Here is an 18,829-nt window from a genome sequence, read left to right as displayed (position 1 = left end):
TGTGTAGACAATTTGTTTCATTGTCTCTCCTGGCAGCTGTCTGTACCAGTACATCTGGAAGAAGTCAGCAGCCTTTGTGTGGCTGCAGTGCATTGTTGCATTTTCGCCCTTGTTTTTCCACAGTATGTCAGTCTGGGTGACATCACTTCCATGGATTAGACCTGTGTGTGTGAAGCAGTGTAGGTTACCACAGATAGTCTTTTCTAATGAGAGCACAAACTTGAAAACAGAGTTTGATGTTATTGTAAATTACCTGAAGTCCAGAGGAAAAAGACAGACAGTCTGAGGAGGCCTTGTTTCATGATGTTAATATCCATGTTCTGCTTGATAGAAAGTGCCCAAGTGTCATGTAATTATAGAGACATGAAGAGCAGCAGGTGGGAGTGTCACTGCGTTGTGTGATGTGATCGTGTGAGCTGCTCTGTACAAATCTACATTGTCATTTGAGATGTAGTATAAGTGATACTGGGGAGCCCCCTACAGTACATGACTCCTCTGTAGATAACCTGTACTTTAGATCAGTAACACTGACGAGCTGAAGAGTCCAGATCTGATGAGGTGATGTGTTTTGTGATTTACACATTTAAAGACATTTTTAATACAGAATCTTAAAACACAGATCATCCTGTACTTCCTGTTTTTACTACACAGTGTGGAAAAATCATGAAGTCATCAAACCAGATGTTGAAATTCTTGACAGGATGTTTCTTTATTCTTGTGTCAACCTAAAACAGACTGCATGAGGTATTCTCTTCAGCTCACTCAGCTTTTATATTTTGTCATTCCTGTAGTCAATGAGAAATGTTCACAACCATATTAGAGAGTGGTAAATTGCTAAAACATCTTTATTTCATACGTCACACAGAGTGTAGCGTCAGAAGAGGTCACACCAGTTGATAAAATCGTCAGAGGCTCAGTTTAGATGGAGGCTTCCTGCAGGTGTTGGAGAGACTCAACATGTTGTCTCTCTGCAGACAGATAAAGGAGTGTTTTTGTATTGACGTGAGGGAAATCTGCAGCACTGTGCTGACTGGCAGCACAGAAATACACACCACTGTCATTTAATACAAGATCAGAAATGGTGAGGCGTGAATTTTTACGGCCATCTCCATCAAAGCTGATTTTTCCTTTCACGCTGTCCTCAGGGTATGGGTTGGCCAGATTCAGATATCCCAGAAACTGTAGAGCTCCTTGTTCGTCCTGTTTGTACCAAAGAATTTGATCATAATTTGTTACGCTGTGTGAACAGTTTATTTCACTGGTAACAGATTCACCAGCTTTTTTAATGATGAAAGGAGGTGTTTGGAAGACTCTGTTGCTGTGAGAGGCACCTGTGGGAGAAGAGCAGATGCTATTTTAAATACTGAAAATAGTAGCTGTGCAGTCAGTGTCTTAATCTGTTTGGAATACTTACCTTTGTTCCCCGGAAGATGAAGGAAACACAACATGACCAAAAACATCATAGTAAGGAAATTTGGAAGTTGAGACTCAACTACTGACTTGTCCTTTTAGGTTCTTTGAGTTCAGCAGCTTCAGACACAAGCATATTACTGTTACTGTTAATACAAACAGGGAGGGCGTCAGTTATCTACATCACAGCTTTCACGTCATCAGCAGAGTTTAGTGGGGTGTTGATGCTGCAATCTATGGATGTTAGAAGTCTGCTATTATTTAAGTTGCAGAGGTTTGCCCCCCCCCCACCTGCAGTTGTCAGTGAGTGAAGGTTGGGTGAAGTCGGACGCTTAAAAGTAATTTATCCATATAACAGATATTACACAAACAAGTCAGTGTCGTCATGGTCTAAGATATGAGGAGTTGCAGGTGGGAGTGTCAGTATCCTCTGTGGCATTCTCTGATCACGTTCGCTGCTGTATCAAAACCCACATGTTGAATCAACGTGTAACTGGGATTATATGTGGTACATGAGGTCCCCCTACAGTACATTACAGAGATAATTAGTTTTGGTAACAATTATGCCAGCAGTGCTCTGGGGTTTTTGTTCAGCTGTTGGATGTGTCTGTATCACTGTGTTTGCTCACAGCACAGAAATACAATCCTTTATCTTCTGGCTCCAGATTCTTCACTGTGAATGTCCCACTCTCAGCGTTGGGCTTGGTGGCTGCAAATTTATCTTTACTGAAATCACCAAAATCATGATTTATGCTGGTGGTTGATGTGTAGACAATTTGTTTCATTGTCTCTCCTGGCAGCTGTCTGTACCAGTACATCTGGAAGAAGTCAGCAGCCTTTGTGTGGCTGCAGTGCATTGTTGCATTTTCGCCCTTGTTTTTCCACAGTATGTCAGTCTGGGTGACATCACTTCCATGGATTAGACCTGTGTGTGTGAAGCAGTGTAGGTTACCACAGATAGTCTTTTCTAATGAGAGCACAAACTTGAAAACAGAGTTTGATGTTATTGTAAATTACCTGAAGTCCAGAGGAAAAAGACAGACAGTCTGAGGAGGCCTTGTTTCATGATGTTAATATCCATGTTCTGCTTGATAGAAAGTGCCCAAGTGTCATGTAATTATAGAGACATGAAGAGCAGCAGGTGGGAGTGTCACTGCGTTGTGTGATGTGATCGTGTGAGCTGCTCTGTACAAATCTACATTGTCATTTGAGATGTAGTATAAGTGATACTGGGGAGCCCCCTACAGTACATGACTCCTCTGTAGATAACCTGTACTTTAGATCAGTAACACTGACGAGCTGAAGAGTCCAGATCTGATGAGGTGATGTGTTTTGTGATTTACACATTTAAAGACATTTTTAATACAGAATCTTAAAACACAGATCATCCTGTACTTCCTGTTTTTACTACACAGTGTGGAAAAATCATGAAGTCATCAAACCAGATGTTGAAATTCTTGACAGGATGTTTCTTTATTCTTGTGTCAACCTAAAACAGACTGCATGAGGTATTCTCTTCAGCTCACTCAGCTTTTATATTTTGTCATTCCTGTAGTCAATGAGAAATGTTCACAACCATATTAGAGAGTGGTAAATTGCTAAAACATCTTTATTTCATACGTCACACAGAGTGTAGCGTCAGAAGAGGTCACACCAGTTGATAAAATCGTCAGAGGCTCAGTTTAGATGGAGGCTTCCTGCAGGTGTTGGAGAGACTCAACATGTTGTCTCTCTGCAGACAGATAAAGGAGTGTTTTTGTATTGACGTGAGGGAAATCTGCAGCACTGTGCTGACTGGCAGCACAGAAATACACACCACTGTCATTTAATACAAGATCAGAAATGGTGAGGCGTGAATGTTTCTGGCCATCTCCATCAAAGCTGATTTTTCCTTTCACGCTGTCCTCAGGGTATGGGTTGGCCAGATTCAGATATCCCAGAAACTGTAGAGCTCCTTGTTCGTCCTGTTTGTACCAAAGAATTTGATCATAATTTGTTACGCTGTGTGAACAGTTTATTTCACTGGTAACAGATTCACCAGCTTTTTTAATGATGAAAGGAGGTGTTTGGAGGACTCTGTTGCTGTGAGAGGCACCTGTGGGAGAAGAGCAGATGCTATTTTAAATACTGAAAATAGTAGCTGTGCAGTCAGTGTCTTAATCTGTTTGGAATACTTACCTTTGTTCCCCGGAAGATGAAGGAAACACAACATGACCAAAAACATCATAGTAAGGAAATTTGGAAGTTGAGACTCAACTACTGACTTGTCCTTTTAGGTTCTTTGAGTTCAGCAGCTTCAGACACAAGCATATTACTGTTACTGTTAATACAAACAGGGAGGGCGTCAGTTATCTACATCACAGCTTTCACGTCATCAGCAGAGTTTAGTGGGGTGTTGATGCTGCAATCTGTGGATGTTAGAAGTCTGCTATTATTTAAATTGCAGAGGTTTGCCCCCCCCCCCACCTGCAGTTGTCAGTGAGTGAAGGTTGGGTGAAGTCGGACGCTTAAAAGTAATTTATCCATATAACAGATATTACACAAACAAGTCAGTGTCGTCACGGTCTAAGATATGAGGAGTTGCAGGTGGGAGTGTCAGTATCCTCTGTGGCGTTCTCTGATCACGTTCGCTGCTGTATCAAAACCCACATGTTGAATCAACGTGTAACTGGGATTATATGTGGTACATGAGGTCCCCCTACAGTACATTACAGAGATAATTAGTTTTGGTAACAATTATGCCAGCAGTGCTCTGGGGTTTTTGTTCAGCTGTTGGATGTGTCTGTATCACTGTGTTTGCTCACAGCGCAGAAATACAATCCTTTATCTTCTGGCTCCAGATTCTTCACTGTGAATGTCCCAGTTTCAACGTCAGGCTTGGTGGCTGCAAATTTATCTTTACTAAAATCACCAAAATCATGATTTATGCTGGTGGTTGATGTGAAGACAATTTGTTTCATTGTCTCTCCTGGCAGCTGTCTGTACCAGTACATCTGGAAGAAGTCAGCAGCCTTTGTGTGGCTGCAGTGCATTGTTGCATTTTCGCCCTTGTTTTTCCACAGTATGTCAGTCTGGGTGACATCACTTCCATGGATTAGACCTGTGTGTGAAGCAGTGTAAGTTACCACAGATAGTCTTTTCTAATGAGAGCACAAACTTGAAAACAGAGTTTGATGTTATTGTAAATTACCTGAAGTCCAGAGGAAAAAGACAGACAGTCTGAGGAGGCCTTGTTTCATGATGTTAATATCCATGTTCTGCTTGATAGAAAGTGCCCAAGTGTCATGTAATTATAGAGACATGAAGAGCAGCAGGTGGGAGTGTCACTGCGTTGTGTGATGTGATCGTGTGAGCTGCTCTGTACAAATCTACAGTGTCATTTGAGATGTAGTATAAGTGATACTGGGGAGCCCCCTACAGTACATGACTCCTCTGTAGATAACCTGTACTTTAGATCAGTAACACTGACGAGCTGAAGAGTCCAGATCTGATGAGGTGATGTGTGTTGTGATTTACACATTTAAAGACATTTTTAATACAGAATCTTAAAACACAGATCATCCTGTACTTCCTGTTTTTACTACACAGTGTGGAAAAATCATGAAGTCATTAAACCAGATGTTGAAATTCTTGACAGGATGTTTCTTTATTCTTGTGTCAACCTAAAACAGACTGCATGAGGCATTCTCTTCAGCTCACCCAGCTTCTATATTCTCTTATTCCTGTAGTCAATGAGAAATGTTCACAACCATATTAGAGAGTGGTAAATTGCTAAAACATCTTTATTTCATACGTCACACAGAGCGTAGCGTCAGAAGATGTCACACCAGTTGATAAAATCATCAAAGGCTCAGTTTAGATGGAGGCTTCCTGCAGGTGTTGGAGAGACTCAACATGTTGTCTCTCTGCAGACAGATAAAGGAGTGTTTTTGTATTGACGTGAGGGAAATCTGCAGCACTGTGCTGACTGGCAGCACAGAAATACACACCACTGTCATTTAATACAAGATCAGAAATGCTGAGGCGTGAATGTGTCTGGCCATTTCCATCAAAGCTGATTTTTCGTTCCACGTCCTTCTCCACATTCTGTATATTTACATTCAGATATCCCAGAAGCTTCAGAGCTTCATGTTGGTCCTGTTTGTACCAGAGGATGACATCATAATTGGTTATGCTGTGTGAACAGTTGATCTCTCTGGCAACAGATTGACCAGTTTTCTTCATGATGAAAGGAGGTGTTTGGAAGACTCTCTTGCTGTGAGAGGCACCTGTGGGAAAAGCAGACAAAATGTTAAATTCCCAAATTATTAGCTGTGCAGTGTCGGGAGTCTTTTTGGAATTATCTTGTGTCTCTCACCATTATTTCCTGGCAGCTGAAGAAAACAGAATATAAAGACCCCAAATATCATGTTAAAGAAGTTTAGATCTGACACTGTGTTAGCTTTCCTTTCCAGTGCCGTCAGCTCAGTGCTTGTGGAGTGTGTGTCAGAGGAGGTGTCAGAGAGGACTGTACATCATAGCTTTGACTTCATGAGCAGGGCAGGAGTAGTGTTATCTTGATGTTGGAGACAATGGGAGTGTAGAAGTGTCCTTATTTCATTTGTTAAGGTCTGTGGCCCCCTGCTGGTGTGAAAAATACTGCAAGTGGGATCACTGCGGGCTTTGTGGAGTTGTTTTTAAGTTTAACAGATATTTACCAACACTACGGCTGATGTGCTTATGTGCTGATCTTTTTGTACTTTACCTTTTTACTGTCAGTGTAGTTACAGAGATATAAGGATTTGCAGGTGTGAGTGTTTATGTTTGTATATCGTGTGGGGTTTGATCAAAGTGTAACTGAGAGAATTTGTGGTACTCGAGGTCCCCCTACAGTACAGGAGAATAATAGAGTCACTAATAGATGTACCAGCAGTGTTTTGGGGTTTTTGTTCAGCTGTTGAATGTGTCTGTATCACTGTGTTCACTCACAGCACAGAAATACAATCCTTTATCTTCTGGCTCCAGATTCTTCACTGTGAATGTCCCACTCTCAGCATCAGGCCTGGTGGCTGCAAATTTATCTTTGCTTGAATCTCCAAAGTCATGATCTTCATTGGCAATTCTTGTGAACACAGTAAGTTTCATTGCTTCTCCTGGCAGCTGTCTGTACCAGTACATTTGGAAATACTGGGTACACTTAGTCTGGTTGCAGTGCATTGTTGCACTGTCACCCTGTTTTTTCTATAGTATGTCAGTCTGGGTGACATCACTACCACCAGTTAGACCTGTGTGAAAAACAGTTAACATTACCAGAAGTGAACATGTAACAGCACACAGCAGAACACCTAGATTTTGAACTTTTGGTTATTGTCCCTCCAATAGACGTTTTAGTCAGTTCTGCATTGTGCTGATCTTTTTGTACTTTACCTTTTATCCAGAACAGAAACAATAACAAGCTGATGAGAGCGTGTGTGATGATGTTCATGTTCAGTCAAAGTCAAACACATAACTGTCAGTGTAGATACAGAGATATAAGGAGTTGCAGGTGGGAGTGTTTATATATCGTGTGGGGTTTGATCAAAGTGTAACTGAGAGAATTTGTGGTACTTGAGGTCCCCCTACAGTACAGGAGAATAATAGACTCACTAAGTTGTGCCAGCAGTGTTTTGGAGTTTTTGTTCAGCTGTTGAATGTGTCTGTATCACTGTGTTGACTCACAGCACAGAAATACAATCCTTTATCTTCTGGCTCCAGATTCTTCACTGTGAATGTCCCACTCTCAAAGTCAGGCTTGGTGGCTGCAAATTTATCTTTGCTGGAATCTCCAAAATCATGATCTATGAGGAGTTGCGTGTACACTATTAGTTTCATAGTTTCTCCTGGCAGCTGTCTGTACCAGTACATCTGGTAATGCTGGACACCCTTTGTGTGGTTGCAGTGCATTGTCGCATTGTCACCCTGTTTCTCCCACAGTATGTCAGTCTGGGTGACATCACTCCCATCAGTCAGACCTGTGTGAAAAACAGTTAACATTACCAGAATTTAACATTTTAACAAGTGTACAGCAAAACATTTACAGTGATTTTGAACTTTAGTTATTATACCCCTAATAGATGTCTTATTCAGTTCTGCATTGGCTGATTGTTTTGTACTTTACCTTTTATCCAGAACAAAAATAGTAACAAGCTGATGAGACCATGTGTGATGATGTTCATGTTCACAATGTCAGAGTCAAACGCATAACTGTCAGTGTAGTTACAGAGATAAAGATTTGCAGGTGGTACGTGGGAGTGTTCATGTGGGGTGTGATCAAAGTGGAAAAAGTGGTACATGAGGTCCCCCTACAGTACGGCAGATAATTAGTTTTAGAACCAGCGGTGCAAACAGTGCACAGGGGTTTTTGTACAGCTGTGAAATGTGTCTGTAGCACTGTGTTGAAACAGCACAGAAATACAAGCCTTTATCTTCTGGCTCCAGATTCTTCACTGTGAATGTCCCACTCTCTGTGCCAGACCTGGAGGCTCCAAATTTCTCTTTGCTTAAACCTCCAAAGTCATGTTCTTCATTGCCAAATCTTGTGAGCACCAGTAGTTTTATAGTTTCTCCTGACAGCTGTCTGTACCAGTACATCTCGTAGTACGAAGAGCCCTTTGTGTGGCTGCAGTTCATTGTTGCATGGTCACCCTTGTCTTTCCACAGTGTGTCAGTCTGGGTGACATCACTTCCATGGATTAGACCTGTGTACAACAATGAAGGATACACAAACATTTTTTGTTACCTTATACCTAATTGTTTTTACAATGATAAAGTATTACATGAAGCCAAAAACATTTTTGATTTTTAAATCACAGTGCACAGTTGATTTTATGTAAACTACCTAAAGCCCACAGCATATAGATGAAGATGATGATATCCATGTTCTGTTTGACACAAACTGCCAGTCTAATATAGATACATGGATAGAAAGAGCTGCAGCTGGGAGTGTTAGTGAATCATATGATGTGATCCTTTGAGTTTCACTAAGTCTTTACTGTCAGTGTAACTTTAAATGGGAGTCAAAGTGGTGCAGCGGGTCCCCCTACAGGCCATCACTCCCACCTGCATTCATGAACTGTTTGCTACTTACAGAACTTGAATGATCTTTCTGTACTGGCAGCACTAAAAAGTGAGAAATTTTTAATATCTGATCTGAAGTTTGATTTTGAAATTCTTCAACATCCAACACTTAAAGGAACAGTTCATCCCCAAATCATTACCGGTAGTGTTAGTTACTCAAGATAATCCACAGACCTTGTTGTGAGCAGTTTCATGTGGGAACTATTTTCTTGCTCCTGAACTACACCTGCCAATGCCACTGTGCAGATGGAAGTGTGCATCTAATGCTAGCTCACCTAGCACCACTGGGCAAGCTAATATTACAGCACAGTTGAGGAGGACACCATAAATGTTCACATGTGGCACTGTCACAAGCACGAGCCTCTCATCCATGAGCAGATGCACACTTCCCTCTGAACAGTGATATGGTTGGCAGGTGTAGAAAGAAAATAGTTCCCGCATGAAACTGCTCACAACAAGGTCTGTGGATTGTCTTGAATAACCTGGTTATGATGTCTGGAAATAGACACTGCTGTTGAGTTTTTAAGAAATTATTATTATTATTATTTTTAACACTTTGAGCACCACAAACAGAGTGCCGTCTCGTCCCCTGGTATTGGAGAGATAGGTAGATGCTTTTATTCATCCCCTTGGGGAAATTGGTTTTGCAGACATCTCTAGAGCCAATATCTCCAACACTCTGCAACTCTCACCAAAATAATCTAGACTGATAAATAGCACTACAGGTATAAAGGAAATATGTACTTTGATTTTTGGGTAGCTGTCCCGTTTAAACCTGAAACTAATTGTAAGAAGATAGTTTATCTGAGTTTAAATACCTAAAACATATTTCAAATTCTTTAAATTGTGTAGCTGACAAGAGGAGTTTATAATTAATAGATAACCTATCAGTAGTTTTTATCAAATATTTGATGCAACATCAATTCTCATCATTGGAACTTAAAGATCTTTGTCAACAAAGTCTGAGTACTACACATTAAACAAATCAATGCCAAAATCCATCTTGCTATTGTAAAATCACTGTTGCAGTGTGTGGAAGTTTCTCATCAGTCATTCCCAAATTGTTCATTGAGACTCTAGGCTCAACAGGTATCACACAGGGATAGATTGCAAGATAGAAAACTTTAAATTTAACGTAGTACAAATATCTACCTATTAAATAGAACCAGTGAATGTTATGTTACAGCCAGTAAAAACTAGTGATAATCAGTTATGTTGAAAACATTATTAAGTGATGGAGTAGTATAATGTTTTTGCTTTGTTGAAAAATATACATTTACAATGAATATTAAAATCTGCCCTTTAAAATGTTTCAAAGAAATGAAAACAATCCTCAGGAAAATATATAGTTAAACTATTTTAAGTGGATTTTTCAGCCCTGAAGGTTCATTTAGCAAGCTCTGTGGCACTTAAATATACCATACCAAATAATTCTTAAATGTGATAGAACTATATTAATACTTAATTTTAAAATATTATTGTGCGTAGTTACAATGAGTAGTACTGCCAGTAAGACCCCAAATATCCCTTCAAAATTAAACCTGCTGTAAGACAGAATTATATTGAATCAAAAACTTGTGTACAGTTTGGTCCAGTAGGTGTCACTGTCATCATACTTTTGCAGAGAGACAGAGAAATCCTGGTATTCAGACAGATTTAAATCTTGTTTTACTGCTCGACTTCAGTAGTTGTGCTTATTTTTGTCATGTTTCTTTTCTTCTTCACTGTCAGTTTAAAAAAAAAAAAAAGTGTTCTAATAAAAAAAAAAACAAAAAAACAGGCAAATAATGAACCCATGACCAAACTGAGCTCAGACCCAGACTGTGTGTCATGAGTTATTAGATGCTGACTTTGAACAAACCAGTACAGTAATTTACATGTAAATTTAATTCTGCCCCCTGGTGTTTTAAAACCCAAACTTGCTCTCTGATCTCCTGGCTCCTCTCCCTCTGCAGCTCCTTCAAGTCACAGTAGATCATATTGGATGAAATATTTATTCACACAGCTGCGGTTGGTTTTCACAGACATCTTACAAGTGCACATAGTTCAGAGATATGTGAGATTTCACAGACCAATAAAGAAGTGGAAGGCTGCTGTGTCTGCAGCAGGAAGCCCAAATACAAGAAAAGATTGTTTCATGGAGGGACGGCTCCGATGGGGGATCAGGAACAGCTCTTGGCTTCAGCTGCCAATCAACATATACTGTACACTGAAATGCACAACTACTGTATAAGTTAGTTCCATGTAATCAATTTGATATACACTGTGGTGTTTAAATTGTTTAATCTGGTAAGATCACCAAACGACAGCAGTTTTAACATTTCGAAGATATTTCAGTTTTATGAAAACATTGAGACTTGCATGACTTAATATTTATTTACACATAACATCAAGTGGTGGCGACACAACATTCTGGAACATCTCTACAAAACACTTTTCAGCTGAACCCAATGAAACAAATGAGCATCCTGAGAATTTCAGGAACGTTTTCAATGACTTTGTGGTCACTGGCAGCACAGCGTGTCATATTGCTCTTTGTGTCAGAAGATAGTTCAGTTACCACATAAACCTCTGAAAACAAATCCAATTTTAATCCTCAGTGTTGCAGATTTCCTTCACTTTTTTACATTTTGTAAGCGTCCTTTGTCTGTCCCTCTGAAGACTCCCATCTCTTTTCAAAATAACAATCCAATGGTAACAAAATGCCTCCAAACATAAAGTGTCAGTCAGTTTACACTTTCAGTTCCCATAACCAAGTCAAGTCAACTTCGTACAATAAGCGATATTCTAGTAGGCTACCTAAAGTTTAATTTGTATTTGTAATATTAATTATTTGTATAGTAGAAATATTGGATACTTGGCACGCTGTGGCGGTACCATATTGCCACACAAAAATATCGCGATACTATGCAGCATTGATTTTTTTCCCCCCACCCCTATAAAACATGTAGGTAAATTGGGTTAACTGACCCTTTCAACAGTTTGACAATAGCGAAGAGTTAAAAGGTCAGTCAGGTGAAAGTGTTGAATCCAGTCTTATTGTGCAAAGGGATGCCTTCGGCTCCTCTGAACTCCTCCGCAATGTCATCGAATGTGCGGCCTTTTGTCTCTGGGAGGCGAATCCAGGTGAAGGTGAAGGCAGCCAGAGCCACAGTCATGAAGAGGAGGTAGACGTATGCACCGCATATTTTCTGTGTGTGGGAGAGCCAGACAGAGGTATTAATTTAATTTGGGCTCTTGGTCTGTATTTACCAGCCCAATTGCCTTTTAAAAAAAACATTATTATGTAGTGTGAATCTCAAATCTTTATGTTTCAACAACACTGTGTTTCATGTGTGGTTAGGTAAGTTAGGTTCTGGGGGCACAATCCCCGCTTAAAAAGCAGCTGTGTCTCAGTAAAAACAGATGCTTTTTGTTGCACTGTCCCCAGTGGAAAAACAGCACCTGGTCCCTAAAAAAACCCTACATTTGGTGGCTGAAAAGCTGCTTGAAACACATCAATAACTCACTGAAAAAACAGCTGGTTTTGTTGAATATAGGTCTGCAGTACTGCTTGGCAGGCATCTTACCTCGGTGACACACGCCATCAGTGTCTCCTCCAGCCCCGACGACAAAGTCAGCTCATATACTACGTAACTTTGGCGATGTTAATATGATTCGTATGAATTCTGCAAATTTAACATTCATATTTTCCAGAAATGTACAATGCTGACATTTTCTTCTGGCGACTGGGCTGGTATTTAACCAAAGAATGGTCTCTTCAGATGAAAAGCTTTGCAAGAAATGTCATCATAATTACACAGTGTTAATGAAGAGTAACATTCTCAAAAACAAAAAGAAAAACACAAAAGCCAATACAACAGCTTTACACAAGAAAGTAGAAAAATAAAAAGGTTGTTTGATTTGGTTCGTTGGTCATAGTTTCAGGTTGGCTGCCATCTCTGCAGCACTGTAGTGACCAAATGTTTCCCTGGTTAACTGTTAATTTAATTACTATTATTTCAACCTGATGTTAAAGGAGTTAGCAATAGATTTATACGTAATAAACATCTCAGATTTATGTCTGTTTTACAGTATACAGTGTACGTTTGTATATAACAGACTGAACAGATTTATAGCCTGTGTTTAACAGTCGTGTCTCTGAGGTATAAGAGAACTTGCAAAAGCAAGCAAGAAATCCACCTCTAAAGTTTTCCCTGAAGTTTAATTCACTCATACAGCGTCCGGGCCAACAGTATAAACTCACCAGTAACGGAGGAAAGAGGAGTGCCAGAACAAACTTCCCTCCCCAGTTGAGCATGCTGGTAAAGGCCATGGCGATGGGTCTGCCAGGTTGGTCGAACAGCTCAGCAGCGATGAACCATGAGATGGGGCCAGGGCCCAGCTCGTAGGCTGAAATCAGGCAGAAAACCAGCAGGACTTGGAGGCTCCGCAGCTCTGGGACCAGGTGCTGTGTGGTGGATAAACGGGTTTCTCATTGAGGGATAAATGTAGGGCAGTCATTGTAGGTTTTAGGGTTCATTTATGTTGAAATGTATCAGCAAAATGGGAATGATATTAGCTCTGTCTTTTGTTTAAAATCAAATAGTGTCTCCTGTTTTCAAAAACACATTTGAAAAGTAGGTTTGTTTCTTGTTCTAACAATGGGAGACTAAAGTTCAGTTTATGCCTGGTTTGTCAAACATTAGATATCTTGTGCATTTTAAGTGCAATAGATTTTTTCTTTATGCACGTTCAAATAAATCCTACAGTCGTACTGAGATGATCTTACCAGGACAGAATCCACTATGGTCATGAGTAGATTGCACACTGCTATGGAGATGAAACCAGTCAGGAGCAATCTCCTCCTTCCTGCCCTCTCCATCAGGAAGAACTTTAAAGGAAAAAACACAGTGACGACTTTGCTCACATTTTTTCCCCATCGTTTTTAAACAAAAATGCAACATTATCCTGTTGTGGCTCAAGCTGTTAAACCATTTATGAGGAAATGGTAACAAACTTAAAATTTGAATCCAAGGTTTTGGTGCAGTTTGTGACAAAATCTATAGAATATGACAACTTGTATATTTAGTATATTTAGTAGATTTGAGATTGTTGGCTTTATATTGATTAGCTTAAATAGGGAGCAGAAATGTAAACATTAACACTATATTTTGTACTCACTGCCACCAGAGTGAAGGTCACATTGACAGCTCCCACGCCCAGAGTCAGGTATTTGGCCTGATCGAACTTGGCTTGGAACATTCTGGTGGAATAATTAATAATCTGGAAGAGAAGAGCAGGCATTTCATTTATCTTAGTGGGTTACTGGGGCATCTTTTGGTGTTTTTAGAGGCAGGGATATTGTCCTGACACACTGCCCCAGAATAAGAGTAGAGTAGTGCCAAGCCTGAATAATGTATTGAATAAATACAACAGCGCTTCTAGTGAAATATTTATCAGACCATGAACAATCCATGCAGAAAGAAGTTAACCACAGCAAAATTATTTTGTCTCCAAGTCAGAAGCCTTCACATTCATGTCAAACACATTTTCCCAGTAGGATCTTTGAGTTATGACAATTTAATTCCACAAGACTGACCGCATTAAATCCAGACAGCTGGCTGCCCAAGTTGATGATGAGAACGATAATGATCGGCTGCTTGTATCTGCGCTTCTTGAGGAACTCATTGATGGTGACACCGGTCTGGGTGTGGGCCGCCTCTTCCTTCATCTCTTCCAGCTCAGCGAACACCTTCTCTGAGCTGCCTCTCAGCCTCAGCAGGGCTGTAGTGTCAAAACAGCATCTTCTTTTTAGGGACTGTTGTAGTGTATCCACAGAGCTGAGATACTAGGGTGCATTAAAAGCATTTCCATGTTTTTTTTTTATTTCTGGAAACCACGACTCTAAAAGCTGATGATAAAAGTTCGGTAACTGCAGGACTGTTGCCCTAAAATGAAGTACTAAAACATGGGACCCACCAGCCTCTGCTTTGGTCTCTTCTCCCCGGTTGATGAGCAGGTAGCGAGGGCTCTCTGGACAGAAAGGCAGGACCAGGTACTGTGTCAGGGCCGGGATGATAGACAGGGACAGCATCATGGCCCAGTTATGCTCAGTTCCCAACACTGTCTCCAGACCAGCAACCTGCAGGGAACAGATACAGAAACCTTGTTTGACAGTTGTACTTAGTATCCAGATGTTACATCTTGTTTGGCCATTTGGTTCAAATCATGACTTTTACCAAGTTAGACAAGTAAGCCAGACAAGAGCCAATCATGAATCAAAGCAGGACTTGGCAAGACTTCACATACAGCGATCAGCCAAAATATTAAAACTACTGGCAGGTAAAGTGAATAACATTGATCATCCCGTTACAGTGCAATGTTCTGGTGGGAAACCTTAGGTTCTGGGATTCATGTGGATGCCACTTGACGTTCTCCATCCACTCAAACACTGTTGCAGAGCAAGTACACCTCCTCATAGTAACAACACTTGACTATGGCAGTGCTGTTCTGTATCCAACCCTGCACTTTATCTGCCATCACCTTATAGACAGTGAGCACAACAAGCATCAGTCAGAAGTTAAAAATTCCAACGCTGTCCTCACCATTCCCACCAGGATGCCTGAGGCAAAGGACACCTGGTTGAGTGTGGCGAAGGCCCCTCTCAGGTTTGTGGGGGACACTTCTTGGATGTAGAGCGGATTAAGGCTCATCACCAGGCCGCAGAAGAGACCGAACACTAAGCGCCCCAGGATGAGAACCTCAAATGACTTGCTGGCTTTGGAGGCGGACATTAGACACGCTCCCACCACAGAGAGACAATTCACTATTAGGATGGAGTTACGTCTGGAGGGGAGAAGAGAGAAATTAAAAGACAAAAAACAAGAAGGAAATGATGAAAAAATAACTTTTTAAACATTTTTTTTTACCTTCCATAAGAATCTGCCAGGTATTTGACTCCCAGTGAGCCCAGCAAAGCTCCAAAGTCTTTAATGCTGACAGAGAGCGACCACAGGAGAGTCAGGCTGTGATCCGGCATCGTCTGGTTGTGCCTGGTTCTCCAGGTGTGGTTAAAAAACTCTTCAATGATCTAAACAGTTAAACAGCAAAAGACGATCAGCGTCAGGAGACACAGTAGAAATTCAAACTGTGGGTGTGATCCAATCACTGACATTTGACCCTGTGTAAAACTTATTTAAAACATGAATGCTCCTTGTAAAACAGCTGTTGGTGATGCACTTTGCAGATCAATCACTTTTACTTTTACTGCCAGTATTACTCTAAGTAATCCAGACAAAGTATTCTGTGGGTCAGGTGTTGTGAGGACATTAAATGTCAAAGAGCTGCCTTACTTGCAAACATGTACAGCAGTACAATGCACCTGTGAAATAGCAAAACCCTGCCTGACTGGGGAGCCAGACCTGAAGCTTATTCAGTGTTTTATTGAGTCTGTGAGATATTTGTTTGGTGGTCAGCCATCCCAGCATCCTCCTCTGCAAGATATTTTGGGTTGTCTTGTACCGAATATTTCACAGGCCTGTGTTGTCTTCTGACTGTTTCCCTGCTTGGACTTTGTGGCCATCTTGTACATTTAATTCATTTTTAAGCTGTTATTTTACATAAAGGAATATTGTATTTCTGAGTTGGGAAAGATCTTGGATTTCTTTCTTGATGTTCTCTGTAAACATTATACTCTCAAAGCAAATTCAAAAGGTACAATACCACAAAAATAGTGGAATTTGGAGACATTGTTTGATATCAGGAACTGTGAAACTAAACTAATACTATCTGTATAAACCAACATAATGTCGTATCTATCCCCTCAGCTCCCATCTGTCCTGCGTACCTTGGCTGGAGCGTTGACGTTGCCAGTATGGTAGCCGATCTGCAGGGAGCCGAGCACCGCTGCCAAGATGGAGGTCAGGAGTGTGGCTGTCAGATGGCTCTGCAACAGTGTCGAGGTTAGTGTCATTTATTTGTAACTTATCTTAAATAATGAAATAATTGGTGATCCTTTTCAAGTCACATTAAACTGCTCACAGTAAATCCCTCTTGTATCAAACACATTTAAGACTCTTAAATTTATTTTAATTGAGAAAAAGTGTGAATTGAGCTCACTGATTCTGCACGCTTCTCCAAACATAAGCACCCCCGCCACGACTATTTGTAAAGGTCAAGGGTGGCAGGAGCCACAGTATTTTCACACACTGGCAAGACGCACAGAATTTTAATTAGCACAAGTGAGTGTTAGTCCTCCATCTGTCTGATCATCTGTAGAAAAAAAAAAAGGCGAAAACAAACAAACCTCCTGTGGCGCCATTTGTGTGGGCGAGATGGGGTATCACTCCCTCAAGATGTTCATGCATTTATCTTCTTCTTACTTCCTTTACTGCCAAAAACCCAAGTTATGCCAATCATTAACACATGCTGACACTGTATATGTGATTATATAGCAAGACGACTTATTATATTATGTAATTATAAAATATTTTATAGACATTTACTTATAAATGAAAATGTTTTTGGTGTATATTTTCAGTCATGATTTTTAAAAATAAATCCCAGCTGTGTTAAATCAAAACAGATTTCTTGTGTATGCCCTTTAAGACAGGAAAGGATGTCAAGAAATGCTGTGCACATAGCCATCAAATCAGTCAGCACAGTTATATATTTCAACATACTGTTTTGTTTCTTTTTATGTCAACTCACCCGTGGTGTGGAGTAAAGCAGGCAGCTCATCTTGTCCAGAATATAAATTTTAAAAAACAAAAAATTATCCATTTAGCTACAGCTGTGAGGTGAATGACCACTCATTAAATTTGTTCCTGTAACTTACAGGGTCTGATTTTGAAACATTAACATATTGACATTTGACATATTAACATATTCCTTCCTAAGCAGTAAAAACTCAGTTTAATCTCTACATTTGAAAATGGACACAATAATATGTTAATATATAGTAACACCTTTACCGGCTGTTTATAGACTATGCAGCATGCAGAAAAAGCTTAATTTCAGTTATCTACATCTTTATCAATATCTATATTAACATCTGTATCTCTAGATACTTTTAATCAATTTCTCACCAACGTTCCTGAGTGTCGTACGTTGATCCTGTCTCCATCCCTGAGTTTCAGATATGACTGTTAATTTTCCTGAGAGAACACACCGTTACTGGACACACACACACACACACGCATTGGACCAGTGGGTCTAGTGATGAAGTCGCACCCAGCTGGTGAATTTGGGGCAGACCTGACAGAACGGTGGCTGCAGGCCTCCTCTAGTTCACATGGTCCAGCTGATCCACGTCGTTAACTTCAGCTGACTGAGGATCAGTTCATCAGCTGTGACCAAACCTCAAATTAACTTTGTCAGATACAACAAAGCTGTTCCCAGGTCAGGGTAAATGGCAACCGGTTTCCATTTGGATCACATAGTTGGCATTTTGGCAATAACACAGCCACGTGCTTTAACTGTGTGTGTGTGTGTGTGTTTGCGAGTGTGTGTGTGGGTAACCTTGTCCTGTGATGATGTTCACTGAAATGGGAAATTTTTGAGTGTCTGATGAACGTGCATCTCCATTTGTCTTTCCAAGAACAAAAAACAAAATTGAACTAAAAACAAAATTGAAACAGGAGGTTTCTACCAGGAGCAAAGTTGTCTTGAGAGGTCTCCTTCTCTGCACAACAAATGGACCAGGAGTCTCTTTTATAACCAGGGTTGGAAATTAGCACCAGCCACTAGCCACATGCTGGTAAAATAGGCAAGTAGCTGCTAGATTTGCTTCACTCACCAGCCAAAAAAACAATGGTAATCTACTGAGTGGCTGGTAGATTGTGGAATCCATCACTCCCAGTGGCAGTGTGGATCAGTGTGGATCAGTGTGACACTTGTGATCGGCTGTTGAACACACATTGAATAGCATTAAATAATAGCATCAACAGTTTTCAATAATATCTTCCAGTACTGTTAATATATCACCATATACGATTTTAGTTTTTTATAGTTTAGAATAGTTTAAAATCGCACACTGCCACACACGCCTTGCCTTTATCAGTCACCTTACGTACATCTTCACCACCTGCACATATGGATTGTGTAAATGAGTAAAATGCACGCTGACAGGCATGGTTTTATAAATCACAATATTTTTTGGCACGCACAATTTTCACCTGGTGATTTAAACCTGCAAAAACACAGAATAAAGCACTTTCGCATTACGAATCAGTGTTTCTCTGACACTGTTCAGCATGTTGGAAATGGACCGCTAGACCAGCGCCATGCACCTTTTGTCTCTGGTAAATTAAGATCCAGACATTTTTTTGTTTTTAAATATGAG

General features: G+C 40.4%; 1 protein-coding gene across 1 annotated transcript; it reads right to left on the bottom strand.

Moving 5' to 3' along the window:
- Positions 1-10,771: 10,771 nt before the first annotated feature.
- slc2a1c (solute carrier family 2 member 1c) lies at positions 10,772-17,642 on the bottom strand. The gene is made up of 12 exons (XM_033642211.2): positions 17,574-17,642; positions 17,197-17,226; positions 16,793-16,876; positions 16,334-16,432; positions 15,417-15,577; positions 15,093-15,333; positions 14,467-14,629; positions 14,087-14,271; positions 13,669-13,770; positions 13,277-13,378; positions 12,752-12,955; positions 10,772-11,696 (listed from the first exon to the last, which is right to left on the bottom strand). The coding sequence occupies exons 3-12, from the start codon at positions 16,805-16,807 to the stop codon at positions 11,517-11,519; spliced, it is 1,452 nt and encodes a 483-aa protein (XP_033498102.1). The 5' UTR covers positions 16,808-16,876; positions 17,197-17,226; positions 17,574-17,642; the 3' UTR covers positions 10,772-11,516.
- Between the last annotated feature and the right edge of the window lie 1,187 nt (positions 17,643-18,829).

Source organism: Epinephelus lanceolatus, chromosome 15 (assembly GCF_041903045.1).
Source record: "Epinephelus lanceolatus isolate andai-2023 chromosome 15, ASM4190304v1, whole genome shotgun sequence".
Taxonomy (NCBI): domain Eukaryota; kingdom Metazoa; phylum Chordata; class Actinopteri; order Perciformes; family Serranidae; genus Epinephelus; species Epinephelus lanceolatus.
Note: the sequence above shows the minus strand (reverse complement) of the source record. Positions and strands in the feature narration are given on the sequence as shown.